The sequence below is a fragment of the Nerophis lumbriciformis genome, linkage group LG05, assembly GCF_033978685.3.
Source record: "Nerophis lumbriciformis linkage group LG05, RoL_Nlum_v2.1, whole genome shotgun sequence".
Lineage (NCBI taxonomy): Eukaryota > Metazoa > Chordata > Actinopteri > Syngnathiformes > Syngnathidae > Nerophis > Nerophis lumbriciformis.
Window position 1 is genome coordinate 2,708,650 of NC_084552.2, and position 21,599 is coordinate 2,730,248.

The 21,599-nt window shown below is 40.0% G+C and overlaps 1 protein-coding gene across 1 annotated transcript in view; it reads right to left on the reverse strand.

Moving 5' to 3' along the window:
• Positions 1–5,083: 5,083 nt before the first annotated feature.
• Positions 5,084–21,599, reverse strand: part of mdfic (MyoD family inhibitor domain containing) — a 125,355-nt gene continuing 108,839 nt past the window's right edge. Inside the window, exon 5 of the mRNA XM_061959123.2 lies at positions 5,084–5,712. Coding sequence (XP_061815107.1) covers positions 5,456–5,712 — 257 coding nt within the window. The 3' untranslated portion in view covers positions 5,084–5,455. The remainder of the gene's footprint in view (positions 5,713–21,599) is intronic.

Below are 21,599 nucleotides of genomic sequence, written 5' to 3' on the forward strand. Positions count from 1 at the left end.
ACCATAGCAACCCATTAGTTTTCACCTGTCACGTCACGCACCTGTTTCACGTCTTGAGTCACGCACCTGTTTTCGTTAATCATGTCTGTAGTATTTAAGTTCATTGTTTTTCAGTTTGCCTTTCTGACGACCTCACCACATTTATGCTCTGTCCATTCTTTCCATGTCCATTCTTCATGCAACTATTTTTGTCCAAGCAAAGTACGTTTTTGTTCCATGTTTATAGTCTTTTTGGTTTCAAAGTTTGTTCTCCGCCACTGTGCGCGCTTTTCGTTTGCACTTTTTTTTGAGATATTAAATAAATCATGTACCTTCATTCCCGTCTCGCCCGTGCCAACTTTTCCGTTGCATCCCGGAAAAGCTAACACCCAAGATCAAGTCATGACAATTTAACGCATAAAAAGCGACAGCAGTGCGTTTTCGTGCATGAAAAGCTGCATTTTTTTCCCCCGCATCAAAGCCCTGATTATTTGACATTTGAAAGAAAAATCCCCTTGACATCAGACAGGTGATGATTGCAAACAGAAACAATGGGTCCTCTTTTTAATTGTCGCATTAAGGCAGGCGGCGAGCGATCAGAGGGGGATTGATTGCGGCGAGTGGAAAGGTGGGAGACTTTGTAAAAAAGGTCAGCGAAGCACACCACCTGGAATTTTTTTCCCCGCAATAGTTTTTGGACTAATTGTGGTTTAAAGTGAACAGAGAAACTCCTATGTGATTATATGCATTTGGTGAGGGCGGGGCGGCCAATCATTTCCGAGAAGGCGTGAGTGAAACCAGGCAAGAAAAATGATAAAAGGGGTCTAAGACGGCATCACCTTTTCGTCTCCCCTCCAGCAGGGGGGCTGACGCGCAGGTTAATTGAGGGGTTAACAGGGGGTGGTGTCAGCTGAAGGTCAGACGGCTGTACGACCCAGCAGGGGGGCACCGCTCCCTGTTGGTAACCTCACTTACAGCTCCTTCAAAATAAAAGCGTTAAGTCGTGCGTGGTCTTTTTTTTTTGGTCAGGACACATCATAGAGCTCATGCTTGACAGGCAACAGGTGATCCTCCTGGGAGCTGAAAACATAATTTTCCTGGACAAAAGGACTTTACCAGCTGTGTCTCAATACACGTTTTTTTCACTTCCGATATGATACGGAGTCTGGATAATTCATCTCTCCGGACTGTACTTTGACTGCAAAGAAACAAATAGCTTCTTTATTTTGATGTTTATTATTAAGCAAACACATTGTTAAAAAAAGAGATCAAATTACTTGCAAGAGTAAACAATCTACATGAAATAGAAAATGTCTTAAATATACACACGCATATATATATATATATATATATATATATATATATATATATATATATATATATATATATATATATATACACATATATATATATATATATATATATGCATGTATACATATATACAAACATATATATGCATGTATACATACACATTTATACACACACATACTGTATATGCATACATATGTATATATATATACATATATATGCATGTATATACTGTATATATATGTATAATTATACATTATACACATGTAAACATCATGTTTACATATAGGTATAATTATACATTATACACATATAAACATAATGTATACATATACATACATCTATACATACACATACACATATATATATACATATACACACACATACATATTTACACATATATGTACAAGTATACATACATATATACATATACTTTATATATATACATATATATATATAAAAGTATATGTGTGTATACATGTACATATGTGTAAATGTGTATGTGTGTGTATATATATACATATATATTATATATATACACACACATATACAGTATATACACATATACATACATTTATATGCATATATACATGTATTTACATATATAATACTGTATATGTATACATGTATATATATATTTATATATATATATATAATACTGTATATATACATATACATATATACACACATATATACGTATATATATACACACACACATAGACATATATATGCATATACACACACACATACATATTTACACATATATGTACATGTATACATACATATACTTTATATATATACATATATATATAAAAGTATATGTGTGTATACATGTACATATATGTGTAAATATGCATGTGTGTATATATATATATATATATATTATATATACACACATATACGTAAATATACAGTATATACACATATACATACATTTATATGCATATATACATGTATTTACATATATAATACTGTATATGTATACATATATATATATATATATATATATATATTTATATACATATATATAATTCTGTATATATACATATACATATATACACACATATATACATATATATATACACACACACACACATATATATATATATATATATATGTATGTGTGGGAAAAAAAATCACAAGACTACTTCATCTCTACAGGCCTGTTTCATGAAGGGTTCCCTCAATCATCAGGAGATTTTTAAAATCTACTACGGTATCGAGCACTATTTTTTGGATAACCTTATTAAGACATATATATATATATATGTGTGTGTGTGTGTGTGTGTGTACACAACTACATAAATGATATGTTCACATTGCCTTTATTGTGTTTTCCTAACACTACAACAAACTGAATGATGGAATAAAATTTCATTGACATGAATTTAGTTCAAAATTACACCAAATATACTCGTATAGTGCACAGTGTTTGTTGACGTTAGAACAATATGTTAACACTTGGCGCTAACGAGGGACAGTGCTAATTAAGAAACAGACTTTGACTTCATTAGTTTACAATAAAAGCTGTAATTGTATTCAGAGTCAAAGGTCTTGACTGTTTTGGTTTCCATTCCTTTTCAAGACAGTCTGTGCAGCACAACCATAGAGGTGAGTACATGAAGAGTCACATTTGACAGAGACTAAACAATATGAGAAGAGACTAGATAATACACTCCTGAACAAAAATCAGTTGGCTATATAGATATGTTGTGTGGGCAATTTCGATAGGGTACCGATATTGTAGCCTTGACAATTGGCCATAATGGATATTGAGCCGATATCAGCATAAATCATCCAACTATTTTTACAGTTTGAACTTGTAAAACAAAAAGCTTGATCAAGTGATACTGTGGGTATGTTGGTGTGATTATATCAGCTTTGCATCCTGGATCCTGCAGCTGCTGGATCAAAGGGCTTTAGCTCAGTCTGGAATGGACTGTAAAGGTCAGTGTATCCTTTGGTCATTGAATTGTATCGTTACATGAATTTTAATTTTTAAAAAAAAGCTGTAATAAAGCTGTTCAAAAAAACGTTTTAAAAAAATATATTTTGGCACCGGAACCAAAAGTTTTTATTTAAAAACAAGACCTGTAAATTGTCTGTAGAAAGAAACAAACAGCGTGGTGTTGTTTCCTGTGCCAACAAGACCAAATAGTCATGGATTCATGTTTTTTTTATATATATAAATGCAAGATACAACACCACACAGGTTCTTTCATTTTCAACACTGAAAAAAAAGAACGCTTTGTAGTTAAATTTAAAAAAAAAAGATTTCAAAATCAAATTTAAATAAACCAATCGTTTTTCTCATTCCTAATCATGAAAAAAAATACATTGACTAAAAAATTGACCTGTATACAATTCGGTTGTCATATCTTGCTTTCTGACACTTAGTGTACCGTCGTCAGGAAGTAGTCTTGGCCATTAAATTAAATGTGCCAGTCGTGTTTTTTGTTGAGCCCTACAAAGTGTTTATTCTTTAAGTATTGCACCTTGTAACATGCATATTAGTTGAAGTTATTACCAAATTTGAAGGTGTTGAAATCACTATGTGAAATCTCTAATGCTAGTCAGTAGTATCAGTATCCATCCATCCATCCATCTTCTTCCGCTTATCCGAGGTCGGGTCGTGGGGGCAGCAGCCTAAGCAGGGAAGCCCAGACTTCCCTCTCCCCAGCCACTTCGTCCAGCTCTTCCTGTGGGACCCCGAGGCGTTCCCAGGCCAGCCGGGAGACATAGTCTTCCCAACGTGTCCTGGGTCTTCCCCGCGGCCTCCTACCGATCGGACGTGCCCTAAACACCTCCCTAGGGAGGCGTTCGGGTGGCATCCTGACCAGATGCCCGAACCACCTCATCTGGCTCCTCTCCATGTGGAGGAGCAGCGGCTTTACTTTGAGCTCCCCCCGGATGACAGAGCTTCTCACCCTATCTCTAAGGGAGAGCCCCGCCACCCGGCGGAGGAAACTCATTTGGGCCGCTTGTACCCGTGATCTTGTCCTTTCGGTCATAACCCAAAGCTCATGACCATAGGTGAGGATGGGAACGTAGATCGACCGGTAAATTGAGAGCTTTGCCTTCCGGCTCAGCTCCTTCTTCACCACAACGGATCGATACAGCGTCCGCATTACTGAAGACGCCGCACCGATCCGCCTGTCGATCTCACGATCCACTCTTCCCTCACTCGTGAACAAGACTCCGAGGTACTTGAACTCCTCCACTTGGGGCAAGATCTCCTCCCCAACCCGGAGATGGCACTCCACCCCTTTTCCGGGCGAGAACCATGGACTCGGACTTGGAGGTGCTGATTCTCATCCCAGTCGCTTCACACTCGGCTGCGAACCGATCCAGTGAGAGCTGAAGATCCTGGCCAGATGAAGCCATCAGGACCACATCATCTGCAAAAAGCAGAGACCTAATTCTGCAGCCACCAAACCGGATCCCCTCAACGCCTTGACTGCGCCTAGAAATTCTGTCCATAAAGGTTACGAACAGAATCGGTGACAAAGGGCAGCCTTGGCGGAGTCCAACCCTCACTGGAAACGTGTCCGACTTACTACCGGCGATGCGGACCAAGCTCTGGCACTGATCATACAGGGAGCGGACTGCCACAATCAGACAGTCCGATACTCTCAGAGCACTCCCCACAGGACTTCCCGAGGGACACGGTCGAATGCCTTCTCCAAGTCCACAAAACACATGTAGACTGGTTGGGCAAACTCCCATGCACCCTGAAGGACCCTGCCGAGAGTATAGAGCTGGTCCACAGTTCCACGACCAGGACGAAAACCACACTGTTCCTCCTGAATCCGAGGTTCGACTATCCGGCGTAGCCTCCTCTCCAGTACACCTGAATAGACCTTACCGGGAAGGCTGAGGAGTGTGATCCCACGATAGTTAGAACACACCCTCCGGTTCCCCTTCTTAAAGAGAGGAACCACCACATGTTGATTTTTAAAAGCAAAGGTCCTTGGATTTTGTTCAGGAGTGTATAAGAACATACTTCATAGTGAGAGGACAGACTATGTTTTTTTTAGAACTAGTGTATCTGGAGTTACTTCTACTTTTGGTGAGGCCCAGTGTCAGTGAAAGTACACAATCATACCACTATCACACGCATTATACAGTTTCCATCCAGCTGGCTCCAGTTTGGCAGTTTTGGGTTTCCCTACGAGGGGAAGCAGATGCCGCAGCACTCCATGCAGATCTCCAAGCAATCCGACGACTCGCAGCAGGCGTCCATGATGCCGCAGTCCATGTCGCAAGAGCAGTTGCAGCAGTCCTCGCCCATGTCCTCGGCGCAGCAGCAGCAGCAGCAGCACGCCTCGGACGCGCACGGGCCGCAGGAGGCCGGCGCCACCACCATGTTGCAGAGCGTCAGGAACTCGCAGAAGAGGCACGCCAAAATGCAGTGGACGCAGCAGTCTGCTCCCAGGACAATTTGAAAGTGAAATCCATAAAACAAGGAGTGGACTTGATTTAAATGTGAAAATTAGTGCGTGAGCGAGGGTTAGAACGCCGGCCAGGCAGGAGCGAGGAAGAAGAAGAAATACACAGCAATCATTAACAGACTGTTAAATAATTGCGGCATTATCATGCAAAGTGCCCGGTTGATCGCTGGAAAGATTCCCAGTGACGTCCAGGAGTCAAATAGGCCGATTAGCCACGGCGTGCACCTCTGATGAACATTTCACCTCTCCGGACCCTTTTGATGAGGCGGCCAGCCAGTTTGGCATGGGTTGACCCGTTACAAATTACAAATGTGCTCATTAGCCACCCCAAAGGTGTTTAGAGATTAGGGATGAATTGGTCATGCTGCATTTAAAAACGCAGAGGACGCTCTGGATTACAAATGAGAAAATGTACTTATGCAACTTTTAAAGCAGGCAGTTGGAGTTACAGCAACAAGTGCCAATCAGAAGACGACTTTAGAACAGGGGTGTCCTAACTTCTTGACCGTTGCGCTACACTAGGCCAAAACAATTTGGCCAAATATATATATATACAGGTAAAAGCCAGTAAATTAGAATATTTTGAAAAACTTGATTTATTTCAGTAATTGCATTCAAAAGGTGTAACTTGTACATTATATTTATTCATTGCACACAGACTGATGCATTCAAATGTTTATTTCATTTAATTTGGATGATTTGAAGTGGCAACAAATGAAAATCCAAAATTCCGTGTGTCACAAAATTAGAATATTACTTAAGGCTAATACAAAAAAGGGATTTTTAGAAATGTTGGCCAACTGAAAAGTATGAAAATGAAAAATATGAGCATGTACAATACTCAATACTTGGTTGGAGCTCCTTTTGCCTCAATTACTGCGTTAATGCGGCGTGGCATGGAGTCGATGAGTTTCTGGCACTGCTCAGGTGTTATGAGAGCCCAGGTTGCTCTGATAGTGGCCTTCAACTCTTCTGCGTTTTTGGGTCTGGCATTCTGCATCTTCCTTTTCACAATACCCCACAGATTTTCTATGGGGCTAAGGTCAGGGGAGTTGGCGGGCCAATTTAGAACAGAAATACCATGGTCCGTAAACCAGGCACGGGTAGATTTTGCGCTGTGTGCAGGCGCCAAGTCCTGTTGGAACTTGAAATCTCCATCTCCATAGAGCAGGTCAGCAGCAGGAAGCATGAAGTGCTCTAAAACTTGCTGGTAGACGGCTGCGTTGACCCTGGATCTCAGGAAACAGAGTGGACCGACACCAGCAGATGACATGGCACCCCAAACCATCACTGATGGTGGAAACTTTACACTAGACTTCAGGCAACGTGGATCCTGTGCCTCTCCTGTCTTCCTCCAGACTCTGGGACCTCGATTTCCAAAGGAAATGCAAAATTTGCATGGTTGGGTGATGGTTTGGGGTGCCATGTCAGCTGCTGGTGTCGGTCCACTCTGCTTCCTGAGATCCAGGGTCAACGCAGCCGTCTACCAGCAAGTTTTAGAGCACTTCATGCTTCCTGCTGCTGACCTGCTCTATGGAGATGGAGATTTCAAGTTCCAACAGGACTTGGCGCCTGCACACAGCGCAAAATCTACCCGTGCCTGGTTTACGGACTATGGTATTTCTGTTCTAAATTGGCCCGCCAACTCCCCTGACCTTAGCCCCATAGAAAATCTGTGGGGTATTGTGAAAAGGAAGATGCAGAATGCCAGACCCAAAAACGCAGAAGAGTTGAAGGCCACTATCAGAGCAACCTGGGCTCTCATAACACCTGAGCAGTGCCAGAAACTCATCGACTCCATGCCACGCCGCATTAACGCAGTAATTGAGGCAAAAGGAGCTCCAACCAAGTATTGAGTATTGTACATGCTCATATTTTTCATTTTCATACTTTTCAGTTGGCCAACATTTCTAAAAATCCCTTTTTTGTATTAGCCTTAAGTAATATTCTAATTTTGTGACACACGGAATTTTGGATTTTCATTTGTTGCCACTTCAAATCATCAAAATTAAATGAAATAAACATTTGAATGCATCAGTCTGTGTGCAATGAATAAATATAATGTACAAGTTACACCTTTTGAATGCAATTACTGAAATAAATCAAGTTTTTCAAAATATTCTAATTTACTGGCTTTTACCTGTATATATATATATATATATATGTATATATATATATATAATAATACTATCATTGTTGTGTTATTAAGAATAATAAGCAATACTTTTACTTTTGTTGAAATGTTTACACTTGTTACAGAATATTTCCGTTTTGCACTTTTTTGTATTGGATGTTTATCTTTATTTTTGCACATTTTAAAGCAAAATAAGCAATACTTTTACTTTTGAAATGCTTATACTATTCCAGAATATTAAGATTTGCACTGGATGTTTACTTTTATATTTGCACATTAAAAAGCAAATAAGCTACTTTTAATTTTGTTAAATGTTAAAAGTTTTAAATGTTTACATTGTTACAGAATATTTTGTCATGTTGTTGTCAATGTTGACTGAGTGGCCATACTTTTTTTTTTTGTAAATAAAAGCCATGCCTTTTGAAAAAACTGGCCTACATTTATTTTTTCCTCTTCATTTTAAATAAAAAAAAAAATCGGTGAAAGGAAAAATAATCTATAGATTAATCGAAAAAATAATCTATAGATTAACCGATTAATCGAAAAAATAATCTATAGATTAATCGATAGAAAAATAATCGTTAGCTGCAGCCCTAATTAAAACTACTCTTAGAAGCACAATTTATCCCAAAAGTTACTCAAGTAGATGTAACGGAGTAAATGTAGCGCGTTACTACCCACCTCTGGACATACTGTAGGTGATTATTGGTTATCAATATCAGAATTCCTGTTTGATCTCACAAACAAGAGTCACTTAGGCACATTTTACCGTAGTGTACTTTTGAACCAGAGTCCACTTCTTCAGAGTGTTAAAAGAGACACGAAGGGGAAAAAAAACAGTATTACAAACAGGCCACATTTGCATAACTTTCATCAGCCCATCTTGAGCTGTCGAAGGAGGCTGTTACTGATTGGGTTAGAGGCGAAGGGGAAAGCAGGAGAGTACGGAGGACGGACGGCACGCCAAGCCAAAGACTGCTGGATGCTCATGTTTGATTAATCAAAGTCTTTTTTCCTCTCCCACAAACCTTATTTTTTTATGCTCAGAGGGGGTGCAGAGCTGACCAGGGCTTACTGGTGTGTACTCAACTTTTAATGCATCTTATTATGCTGATCTGACGCTCCTTTACTATTAAACATATGGACAGACAACTGTGGTGCCGCGAGGTGCCTAGTAGAGCGCTTTGGGCCCTTAAAAAAATGAAAAAAAACCCTCAAAGCTCAGCCTAACAAACTTTGAAGGACCCAGAGGGCAGAGGCACGAGCCATGCGAGGGTTCAAAATCTAAAGCTGTAAAGATGATAAATAAGAAACACAACACAAGCATTAAGGCTCAGCTATTCACTTGGATGTATAATTGAAGAGCAGCCATTAGTCTGGATGTTACAAGAGCTGCAGCGAGGACGGAGGCGGTCATACACACGAGGACTGGACGCTACAGTGAAAGCAAGCGCTGGACGGATCGACAAACACAACTTTTGTTTCATGTCAAGAAAGTGGGGACTTTTGCAAAAGGAGGGACAAAAGCACCTTGGAGGAAACAGTTGGGAGACATCCAAAAGGTTTATGGTCGAAGGATCAGTCAGTATGTTTACATGCACTAAAGAAAACCAAATTGTGTGAACTAGCTTGGAACCAGCTTTCTTTTCTTTTTTTTTCTTTTGTTTTGTCCTGTCCAGCTTCTCAGGCAAATCATATAGTTTATGTCCATGCCCATATCTTTACAAAAGAGAAGTGTAGGATACTTCTCTTGTTGCCTTATTTGTATTTGACTGTATTAAATGTATTTATACTATCATTTAGTGCAGCCGGGCCGGAGCAGACACATACGAGTATCCAACATTAAAACAACGTTTATAAGTCAAAAAAGAGGAAAATCATTGTTGGAGAACCAAAAGTGAGTCAGTATAGCTTACAACACATTTTTCATCAAATGAAAGACTCAGCATTCGCCATAGCTGTAAACAACTAAAGCAGCTTGAGGACCCGTGTTGATTACACACACAATTACCGTATTGTCCGCACTATAAGGCGCATTGGATTATAAGGCGCACCTTCAATGAATGGCATATTTCAAAACTTTGTTCATATATAAGGCGCACCGGATTATAAGGCGCACCTATGTCAACAAAACAGTCAGATAGGTCAGTCAAACTTTATTAATAGATAACAAACCAGCGTTCTGACAACTCCGTTCACTCCCAAAATGAATAAACAGCTGATTTACTCGTGTTACGTAAATCAAACGTGCAATCACAATATAGTAACACGTGAAATAGTGCAGAGCAATAACAATATATCAATAACTCAACGTTGCTCAAACGTTAATGTCACACAACACAACACACTAAATAAAAATGTAAAGCTCACTTTATGAAGTTATAGCTCATTCACAAATCCCTCGAATTCTTCCTCTTCAGTGTCCGAATTAAACAGTTGAGCGAATACGGCATCCAACGTCTCGTCGAAGTCGTCATTAATGGAGTCAGTGTCGTTGCCGTTTATTAGTTCAGTGACAATTCCTGCCTTCCTGAAAGCTCGGACCACAGATGAGACTGAATCAGCCCAGGCATTTACGATCCACTGGCAGATAGTGGCGTATGTCGTCTGACGCTGTCTCCCTGTCTTGGTGAACGTCACGTGTGTTCGCCTTCTGTCATCCACTGTTCCCACGCAGTTAGCAGTCTAGCTTCGAATGCCCTGTTGACACCAATATCTAGCGGCTGGAGGTCTTTTGTCAATCCACCCGGAATGACGGCGAGTATTGAATTAAGCGCGTAAGCGTGTCTCTTAATGTGATGTTATGAGCTAGCAAATATAACAACTACACTACCCAGCATGCAACGATAGTTACGAGCATGCGCGGTAGCCCTGAGAAGCGTTGTTGTATGCTGGCAGTTAGAATGTGGTTATGAGCACGCTGTGAGTAAACGTTGAGAACTCAGTTAACACGCCTCGTCTGCATTATTTATAATTAGACAGACAACACACTTAATAGGAGCCATTTTGGGGTCTTTACATAAACACACAAATGGAAATGAAACGTCACATATCCCAGCATGCACCGCGCGCTTCTTCTTCTTCCGGGGGCGGGTGGTTGCTTACAGTACAAGAAGAAGCGCTTCCTGTTCTATGGGGGCGGGTGCTTACCTTGGCGGTTGCTTGCGTAGAAGAAGAAGTGCTTCCTGCTCTACCGGGAAAAAAGATGGCGGCTGTTTACCGAAGTTGCGAGAACGAAACTTTATGAAAATGAATCTTAATATTTATCCATATATAAAGCGCACCGGGTTAAAAGCCGCACTGTCAGCTTTTGAGTAAATTTGTGGTTTTTAGGTGCGGCTAATGGTGCGGAAAATACGGTATATATTTGATTAATTCTTAAAATGTTGGCTATTTAATAGATTGTATGTTTAAATTTATGATACCTCTGCATTGGTAAATCAACATTAGGATTTAACATTTAGACACATACGAGTATCCAACATTAAAACAACGTTTATAAGTCAAAAAAGAGGAAAATCATTGTTGGAGAACCAAAAGTGAGTCAGTATAGCTTACAACACATTTTTCATCAAATGAAAGACTCAGCATTCGCCATAGCTGTAAACAACTAAAGCAGCTTGAGGACCCGTGTTGATTACACACACAATTAAGCAAAAGCGTCATGTCGGGAGCCGCCCCGTACAAAATCGGCGCCCGGGAAGAACCCCTCGGAAAACCCCCGATGGTGTTATCAACGCTTGCCAAAGAACACAAGGAATCCCTGGAGCTAGCTCCTTGTAGCTCACGCCTTTTATACGTCTTGTGTTCAGCGGGCCTGTTTAGGAGGCTAATTTCACAGGCAAACAGATTATGTTAATCCGTGTAAACACTCAAACACAACAGCTTGGCTTTTTTTTCCCTTTCTGCCCCTTTTTTTTCCCGCCGGGAAATAAATACTGGAGCATATTGACGCCAAGAGCTGGCATCTGCAAAGCAGTCAACACAAAAGCCATAATGAGGAAGACTTGTTGAGCTGCTGGTGCACGTCCCCCTCCCCCACCCACCTTCTCCAAACCCTCTTTACCAATTACGACATGTGTGCAACATCTCGGCAGGATGCACAAGTTGTACTCCACCTGATGCATAATTCAAGGGTGGCAAATCATCAAATAAAGATCAGGCCGCCTACTTTTCTGCACAACTCAATCTATGGCACCAACCTCGAGATGGATGTGTGTACTGATAAAGCGTGGACGATGCAGATGAAGGCTGCTCGTTAATGAGGGCCGAGGCGGGCTGGCGTGGCGGGATGCAGGGCCCAGAGAGGTGTGAGGGGCCCAGAGGAAGGCTGGTCACGACTTTTAATGGGCACCCCGCGCTCTCTGCCCTCGTTAGGCGGTCACACCTATCTTCGCAGGCGGGAACAGGACCGGTCATCACCTCGGCTCCGCACCTGACAATGCGACCGCCTCCACGGCAAAGACGACCCGACGCAAAAAACACCACGGGAGTGCGATAAATAGGAGTGGCCATGCATGCCGCCATTAAAAGGTGAGTGGGGGGCTACAAATGCTAAGGCTGAAACGACGCGTCGACGTAGTCGACGTCATCGGTTACGTAAATACGTCGACGCCGTTTTTGTGCGTCGGTGCGTCGCATATTTACGTCACACTACTGTCATGGCGGAGCGCAAAGCAGACAATGCGAGCGAGGGGAAAAAAGCACGCCAAAAGTCGTCAAAAGTGTGGGAGTATTTCAATAAACGGCCTAATAATGTTGTTGTATGCACACTGTGTCGAGCGGAAATGGCCTATCATAGCAGCACAACGGCTATGAACGAACATTTGAAAAGAAAACCCCCGACAGCGTTCTTGCCATCACCATCAACAAGTCAATCGTCCGCGTGCGTATACGTTGTCATTATTACACAAAAACATGAATGTGTCATTTGTATCTGCGTTGTAAATTCATAAACTAAAGCACCGTTTCGCTCTGAGAGGCGCGTTTGGCGTGCCTGTTCAGTGTTTACAAAGACGCGCTCCTCTTTAACGCTGTGGACTACGTCGACGTCATCGGTTACGTAAATACGTCGACGCCGTTTTTGTGCGTCGGCGCGTCGCATATTTACGTCACACTACTGTCATGGCGGAGCGCAAAGCAGACGATGCGAGCGAGGGGAAAAAAAGCACGCCAAAAGTCGTCAAAAGTGTGGGAGTATTTCAATAAACGGCCTAATAATGTTGTTGTATGCACACTGTGTCGAGCGGAAATGGCCTATCATAGCAGCACAACGGCTATGAACGAACATTTGAAAAGAAAACCCCCGACAGCGTTCTTGCCATCACCATCAACAAGTCAATCGTCCGCGTGCGTATACGTTGTCATTATTACACAAAAACATGAATGTGTCATTTGTATCTGCGTTGTAAATTCATAAACTAAAGCACCGTTTGCTCTGAGAGGCGCGTTTGGCGTGCCTGGTCAGTGTTTACAAAGACGCGCTCCTCTTTAACGCTGTGGAGAGGCGGCGACGGCGAGCGAGCGGCGAGTTTGAGAGTGAGTTATCTGCGGAATTGGTGAGTTGCATTTGTGTAGCTTTATGTAGCCTAGCCGCTGCATTCGTTTTGAATGGAGCGGTTAGCATCTACTTATATGCCCGGTTTCTCTGAATATAGTTAAACCCAATGAATGAAATGTTATTACTGTCGACAATTGTCTTATTGTTCTTGTGTTGTCATACTAGCTTTGATAGTAATCAGTGCTATGCATCCAAGGCACTTTATGAAGCAGTCCAGTCAACCACTGTGTCTGCTAGCACTCTATTTGTGGATGCAGTGTTTACATTTTGATACCTTTTTAGAGTAATGAATATTTTGATATAACAATTATTATATTTATTCTAATTGGATGTATGAATTATTTATTGTACAATATTAAGGAATATACTTTGCTATTTGAATACAGTAGTATTATTTAGTATTTAGTATTTGAATGTATTTTTTGTGTGCGCACTGGAAATTTGACTGGTCCTGCCCTTTCATACAGGCCAGGTTGGATGGCGAGCTATAGAGCCCTGAACTAGAGTCTGAAGCTTTATGCCTGGAACCGAACTAGCTGAACTGAATCCACCCAACCGAACCCCGGGCTGGTAGGAGGCTTCTCAGCAGCCGCCCTCTGTTTTTCCCTTCTTTTTGCCAAAACGCAACGAGTTCATTGCGGTCCTCCTGAACCTTCACTTTTTCCCCGTCCCTTCACTAAAACCCTTCTGGACACTGCCACCACAACGTGGACTTTGCGGGGCTGTTTAATGTACTATGAATTTGTGTTGCGCTCATACCATCGTTGGTAAAAAACAAGGACTAAATCACGTATGCTGATATTGTAAATAACTGAACGTTGTGTGAATTGATGTACCGTATATGTGAATGGCCATTTGAATTTACATGTTTAATGTTGTTTGTTATTTTTCCTATTATTCTTTAATATAATTTGGTACCACTTAAACTCAAAACCTGTGTTCAGTCTTTATTACTCTCCATTCCTAGAGCTGAATTTAGTTTCTTCTGATCTAGCCCAGACATATCATTTACTGTTTTATTTAGTACTTGTACAGTGCTTTATTGAAGTAACACACAGGTTACACGTCGACGCCGTTTTTGTGCGTCGGCGCGTCGCATATTTACGTCACACTACTGTCATGGCGGAGCGCAAAGCAGACGATGCGAGCGAGGGGAAAAAAGCACGCCAAAAGTCGTCAAAAGTGTCGGAGTATTTCAATAAACGGCCTAATAATGTTGTTGTATGCACACTGTGTCGAGCGGAAATGGCCTATCATAGCAGCACAACGGCTATGAAGGAACATTTGAAAAGAAAACCCCCGACAGCGTTCTTGCCATCACCATCAACAAGTCAATCGTCCGCGTGCGTATACGTTGTCATTATTACACAAAAACATGAATGTGTCATTTGTATCTGCGTTGTAAATTCATAAACTAAAGCACCGTTTCGCTCTGAGAGGCGCGTTTGGCGTGCCTGGTCAGTGTTTACAAAGACGCGCTCCTCTTTAACGCTGTGGAGAGGCGGCGGCGGCGGCGAGCGAGCGGCGAGGCGGGGCGCGCCGGGAGCGACGCCGCAAGAGACAGGGGACGACGAGCGAGCGAGGAAGAGGAGCTGAAAAGCGAGGAAAGAAAGAGAAAAGAGTTGGAAGAGAAAAGACTTTGTGTAAAATTAAAAGATTGTAAACCTGGCAAAGCCGTCTGGCGTTCAGTCTGTCGGTCCTGAAAGAACCCCACGGCACAAGACGTGTCACAAACGCTAACGTTAATTAGTTGTGCAAATACCTTTTACAACATTAACAGTTACATATACTATGTACAAACCAACAATTAACTTTCACTTTAATCATACTATCATTGTTGTGTTATTAAGCAAAATAAGCAATACTTTTACTTTTGTTGAAATGTTTACACTGTACACTTTTTTGTATTGGATGTTTAGCTTTATTTTTGCACATTTTAGCAAATAAGCAATACTTTTACTTTTGTTGAAATGTTTACACTTGTTACAGAATATTTCCGTTTTGCACTTTTTTGTATTGGATGTTTATCTTTATTTTTGCACATTTTAAAGCAAAATAAGCAATACTTTTACTTTTTAAATGCTTATACTATTGCAGAATATTAAGATTTGCACTGGATGTTTACTTTTATATTTGCACATTAAAAAGCAAATAAGCTACTTTTAATTTTGTTAAATGTTAAAAGTTTTAAATGTTTACATTGTTACAGAATATTTTGTCATGTTGTTGTCAATGTTGACTGAGTGGCCATACTTTTTTTTTTTGTAAATAAGTCATGCCTTTTGAAAAAACTGGCCTACATTTATTTTTTCCTCTTCATTTTAAATAAAAAAAATCATCGGTAAAAGGAAAAATAATCTATAGATTAATCGAAAAAATAATCTATAGATTAACCGATTAATCGAAAAAATAATCTATAGATTCATCGATAGAAAAATAATCGTTAGCTGCAGCCCTAATCAATACCTTTGTCTGATTTTTTTTTAATTTCCTATTGCCTTAGGTTTAAATGTGATGATGTTTTTTAGGGCCCGCATGGCCCATTGCATAAGGACTCCCACAGGGAGTCCTTATGCAATGGGACATAAGGACCTATTGAATTTGTAAGGTTTTATTAGGGACCGCAATGTCCCTTTGGGACAGAGGACCCTATTGTATTTCGTGTTTTATTATTATTCCGCCGCCTCTTTGAGCTGTAATTTGACCCCCTTAACATGCTTCAAAACTCACCATATTTGACACACACATCAGGACTGGTGAAATTTGCCATCGAATCAAAAAACCAAACCCCAAAACTCAAAATTGCGCTCTAGCGCCCCCTAGGAAATAACACAGAAAAAACTGCTTGCAACTTCCGGTATGAATGTCGTAGAGACATGAAACTAAAACCCTCTATGTAGGTCTGACTTAGACCTAGATTTCATACATTGACATCCTTCAGCAAAAATCATCAGGAAGTTGGCAATTCCCCCTTCAAAACAACATTTTAGTAAAAACAGTCACTTTTGCCTCTTTGAGCTGTAATTTGACCCCCTCAACATGCTTCAAAACTCACCAAACTGGACACACACAATAGGACTGGCAAAAATTGCAATTTGATAAAAAACCCAACCCCAAAACTCAAAATTGCGCTCTAGCGCCCCCTAGGAAGAAAACACAGACACAAGTGCTCTTAGGAAGAAAACTCAGACAAACTGCCTGTAACTTACAGTAGGAATGTCTTAGAGACATGAAACAAAAACCTCTATGTAGGTCTCACTTAGACCTACATTTCATAAATTGAAAACCCCCAGCAAAAATCAACAGGAAGTTTGCAATTCCCCCTTCAAAACAAAGGTTTTGTAAAAACCGGTCACCTTTTTTCAAACATTATCTCCTCTAGCACAGGAGAGAGATTGAACCCTTCTGATTAAAAGTTGACCAAGGAGTTTTAATTACTGCTCCGGTTTGGATTTTATGTGCCGTCAAAGTCGGTTCCGTCCATCGCTGCTTGCAGCTTTAATTCTTTATTATTATTATTCTTCCGCAACTTTGAGCTGTAATTTGACTCCCTTAGCATGCTTCAAAACTCACCAAATTTTACACACAAATCAGTAATATACGGCAAAACTTTTTATCAAAAAACCAAACCTCAAAACGCAAAATTGCGCTCTAGCGCCCCCTAGGAAAAAAATAAAACTAGACTGCCTGTAACTCCCACTAGGAAGGTCGGAGAGACATGAAACAAAAACCTTTATGTAGGTCTGACTTAGACCTAGATTTCATAATAGTATATTCTCGGGCAAAAATCAACAGGAAGTTGCCAATTCCCCCTTCAAGACAAAAAAGTACTAAAAACAGTAACTTTTGCATTTTGACCCCTTTAACATGCTTCAAAACTCACCAAACTGAACACACACATCAGGACTGGCAAATATTGCGATCTAAAAAAAACAACCTAACCCCAAATCTCAAAATTGCGCTCTACTGCAATTTTTTAATAAAACGCCAAAAAAACTGCTACTCGGAAGAAAAAAATGACAAAACTGCCTGTAACTCCCACTGGGAAGGTCGGAGAGACATGAAAGAAAAACCTCTCCGTAGGTCTCACTTAGACCTACATTTCATAAATTGACAACCCCCAGCAAAAATCTACAAGAAGCTTGCTATTCCCCCTTCAACACAACATTTTTGTAAAAACCGGTCACCTTTCTTCAAGCATTATCTCCTCTGAGCGTGTTTGTTGTTCCGGCTTCAAACTAACACAGGAGAGAGATTGAACCCTTTTGATTAAAAGTTATCGAAAGAGTTTTAATACCGGCTCCGGTTTTGATTTTATGACCCTTCAAAGAGCCGCTGCGCTGATGCTGCTGTTTTTTCAAGAAGGCTGCTTAAAAGCAGGAAGCACCAGCGTGCCCACACAATGCAGACAAGGTAGGTACACTAAACAAAAGTATTGGGAGAATTCGGACTAAAAGTAGACAAAAGTATTGGGACACTTATGACGAAAACTGAACAAAAGTATTGGGACACTTAGGACACCTGCCAAATACGCGGGCCTGACCAACGCTGCTTGCAGCTTTAATTTGACATCATTATTGTATATTTGTTCAATATACTTTATATTCCTGTGATCAATAAAGTTTTAATAAAATAATAAGATAGAAGGGTCATTCCACCAAATTGTGCCACTTGCTTGTCATTACGCTCTAAAAATAAACTTCAATTTCTGTCTAATGCAATTTTAAATTTGATAATATACCATACTTGCCAACCCTCCCGAATTTTCCGGGAGACTCCCGAAATTCAGCGCCTCTACCGAAAACCTCCCGGGACAAATATTCTCCCGAAAATCTCCCGATTTTCAGCCGGAGCTGGAAGCCACGCCCCCTCCAGCTCCATGCGGACCTGAGTGAGGACAGCCTTTTTTCACGACGGGAGGACAACTGGGTGACAAGAAATAAATCATCCAGACTAGAGATAAATTGTATTATTATGTTTATCTTACCTACAAATAAATATATTTATTAATTAAAAAAAAACAAAAACTAAATACATTTTTACTATATTTTGCTAAAAACATCAAAATTAATTGTATTTTTTCTGACTCCTTATTACATCCAGGCATTAGAATTATACATTAAAATAAACATATTTGAAATAATTAATTTTAAATTATCCTAATAATTCATTTAAAATGACCATATTTAATTATTAAAATAATTGCTTGTTTATCAACAACTTTAGCATTTTATTCATTACATTTTGAAGCTCTCAGAAGCCAAGTTATGTTATATTCCTTAATATTTATTTATGCAAGTTTGAAGTATCAATTATCTAAACACAGTTTTGTTTGCATATTTTCAGGATGTAGAGATATATGTATAAATAAATATATATATATATATATATATATATATATATATATATATATATATCTCGTTGACAATGGAGATTGTCTGATATTTTGTCATGGCTGCAGATCAATCAATAAAGGTTCATCTTTGTCGCAAAATTGTTCACTGCTTCACTGTGCACCCCACCCTCGTCCCTATTTGAGCATTATAACGTTAACAAGTTAACATCCATTGAAATAAATTCAGGAAAAAATTTTTACCTAACGAAAATATAGGCCTAGTCTTTCTAAAACATTGTTTTAACTTCTTACAAGCCTCGTTCTGCTTGCTGCAACTGCGCACACAAAGTGTGAGGATGGAACGCACTCCTGATCTGAGGGCATTGGCAACAATAGTCAACACTTTCTTAATGGAAATGACAATAATATTATAATAATGATAAATAATATTATCACGCATTAATATATCTTAGCCACTAATGCGTGGCAAGCATTGAATGTCTCTGCTGCATTGGATCAGTCTCCTTTCTTTAACAGGCAAAAGCTTTATAACCTCACTAATATGCTTGCATCGTCTATATTAGATATATAACAACTGGCGGATGGCGGGCGGGTGTGGTTTTGATAAACTGTTGGTTCGGGTGGATGCGGATGGTTGACGACTTTTGTGATGCGGTTGCGGATGAAATAATTGCCTATCCGCGCATCTCTAATGTACTTCACTGTGCAACCTACTAATAAAAGTCTCAATCAATCAATCAATCAAAACTAAAAAATAGGTTAGTGTTTTTTTTATATCTAGCATTGTTCTCTGAGTCATTTCATTTGATTTAACCTTTACTAACACTTCACAGTACAAAATAATAAAAGTACATACAGTATAATTCCTGCTGGTATTGTATTGTATTGGCCAATACTCAAGGCTCCAATAGTGGCATTGTTTTGGAAGTGAAAAAGTTGGATGTAGACCATACTTGCCAACCTTGAGACCTCCGATTTCGGGAGGTGGGGGGTGGGGGGCGTGGTCGGGGGTGGTGCGGGGGGCGTGGTTGGGGGCGTGGTTAAGATATATATATATAAGAAATACTTGACTTTCAGTGAATTCTAGCTATATATATATATATTTTTTTTTTTTTTTATTACATATAAATATATTTTATTACATATACTGTATATATATATATATATATATATATATATATATATATATATAAATAAAAGAAATATTTGAAATTCAGTGTTCATTTATTTACACATATACACACACATAACACTCATCTACTCATTGTTGAGTTAAGGGTTGAATTGTCCATCCTTGTTCTATTCTCTGTCACTATTTCAGAACACACACATTATACAAATATACATTATAAAATCAATAAGAAAACGGGAGCTCTAATTTGGGAGTCTGAATTAGGATCAGAAGTTCCTATACAAACATTGCGCACTCACGTCGCCTTTTTGTATTGATTACTGCAGCTGTGCACTGGATTCATTCACAAATACAAACTACAACTCACAAACACTTTAGAGTTAGGCTCCACCATCAAAATGTGTACTTAAACTTATAAAGATCACATGGATATTATTCAGTGAGTTGATTCACCAAAACTAACCTGTTATACAGGAGGAAAAAGCACACAGGACGTTTCAATTGTTCACAGACTGGTCGCGCTCATCAGAATGACAAGACACTTCCGGTCTGCAGGTGATAGCATTCAATTGGGAAGAAACGCCCTATTGCCCCCTACTGACCAATGTGAATACTGATAAATGTGTAATGACAGCTCCAAAAACGAATTCAAACCACAAAATAAAATAAATAAATCAACACAAAAATGTGACACATTATGGGTGGGTCACATATGCATGTACAGTTGATGGCAGTATTGTCCTGTTTAAAAGTGTCACAACATTGCTGTTTACGGCAGACGAACTGCTTTACGGTAGACGAAAACCTGACTGCTGTTGTTGTGTGTTGTTACCGCGCTGGGAGGACGTTAATGAAACTGCCTAACAATAAACCCACATAAGAAACCAAGAACTCGCCCTCCATCATTAGCTGTTTATATTGTGAGAAAGCGGACGTGTGAACAGGCTGTCAACACGTCACTCAGGTCCGCATGGAGCTGGAGGGGGCGTGGCCTCCAGCTCCGCCAGAATTTAGGGAGAAAATTTGTCCCGGGAGGTTTTCGGGAGAGGCGCTGAATTTCGGGAGTCTCCCGGAAAATCCGGGAGGGTTGGCAAGTATGATGTAGACACCCCTAGTATGAATTGCATGTATTAAATATGCAATTAGATCAATGTGCAGCTACTCTTTGCTAAATAAAAAATAGTTTACAGTTATTTTGTTTTGCATGGATACATTGGATTTATTGGAGATGCCAATGGCACTGATTCAGTGGAATGGCTCTAATGTTCTTTGTGTGGTTTTTCATATTTTTATACATATTCACTTCTAGTTTGGATTTGTCAACAGCACACTAAGGCGTTTTTGCATCGGTGACTACGATGAACATTATATTTTGATTATTAGGGCCCGCATGGCCCATTGCATAAGGACTCCCACAGGGAGTCCTTATGCAATGGGACATAAGGACCTATTGAATTTCTAAGGTTTTATTATTATTATTATTATTATTCTTCCGCAACTTTGCGCTGTAATTTGACCCCCTTCGCATGCTTCAAAACTCACCAAATTTTACACACACATCAGTAATATACGGCAAAACTTTTTATCAAAAAACTAAACCCCAAAACTCAAAACTTAGACCTAGTTTTCATAATTGTATATCCTTGGGCAAAAATCTACAGGAGGTTGGCAATTCCCCC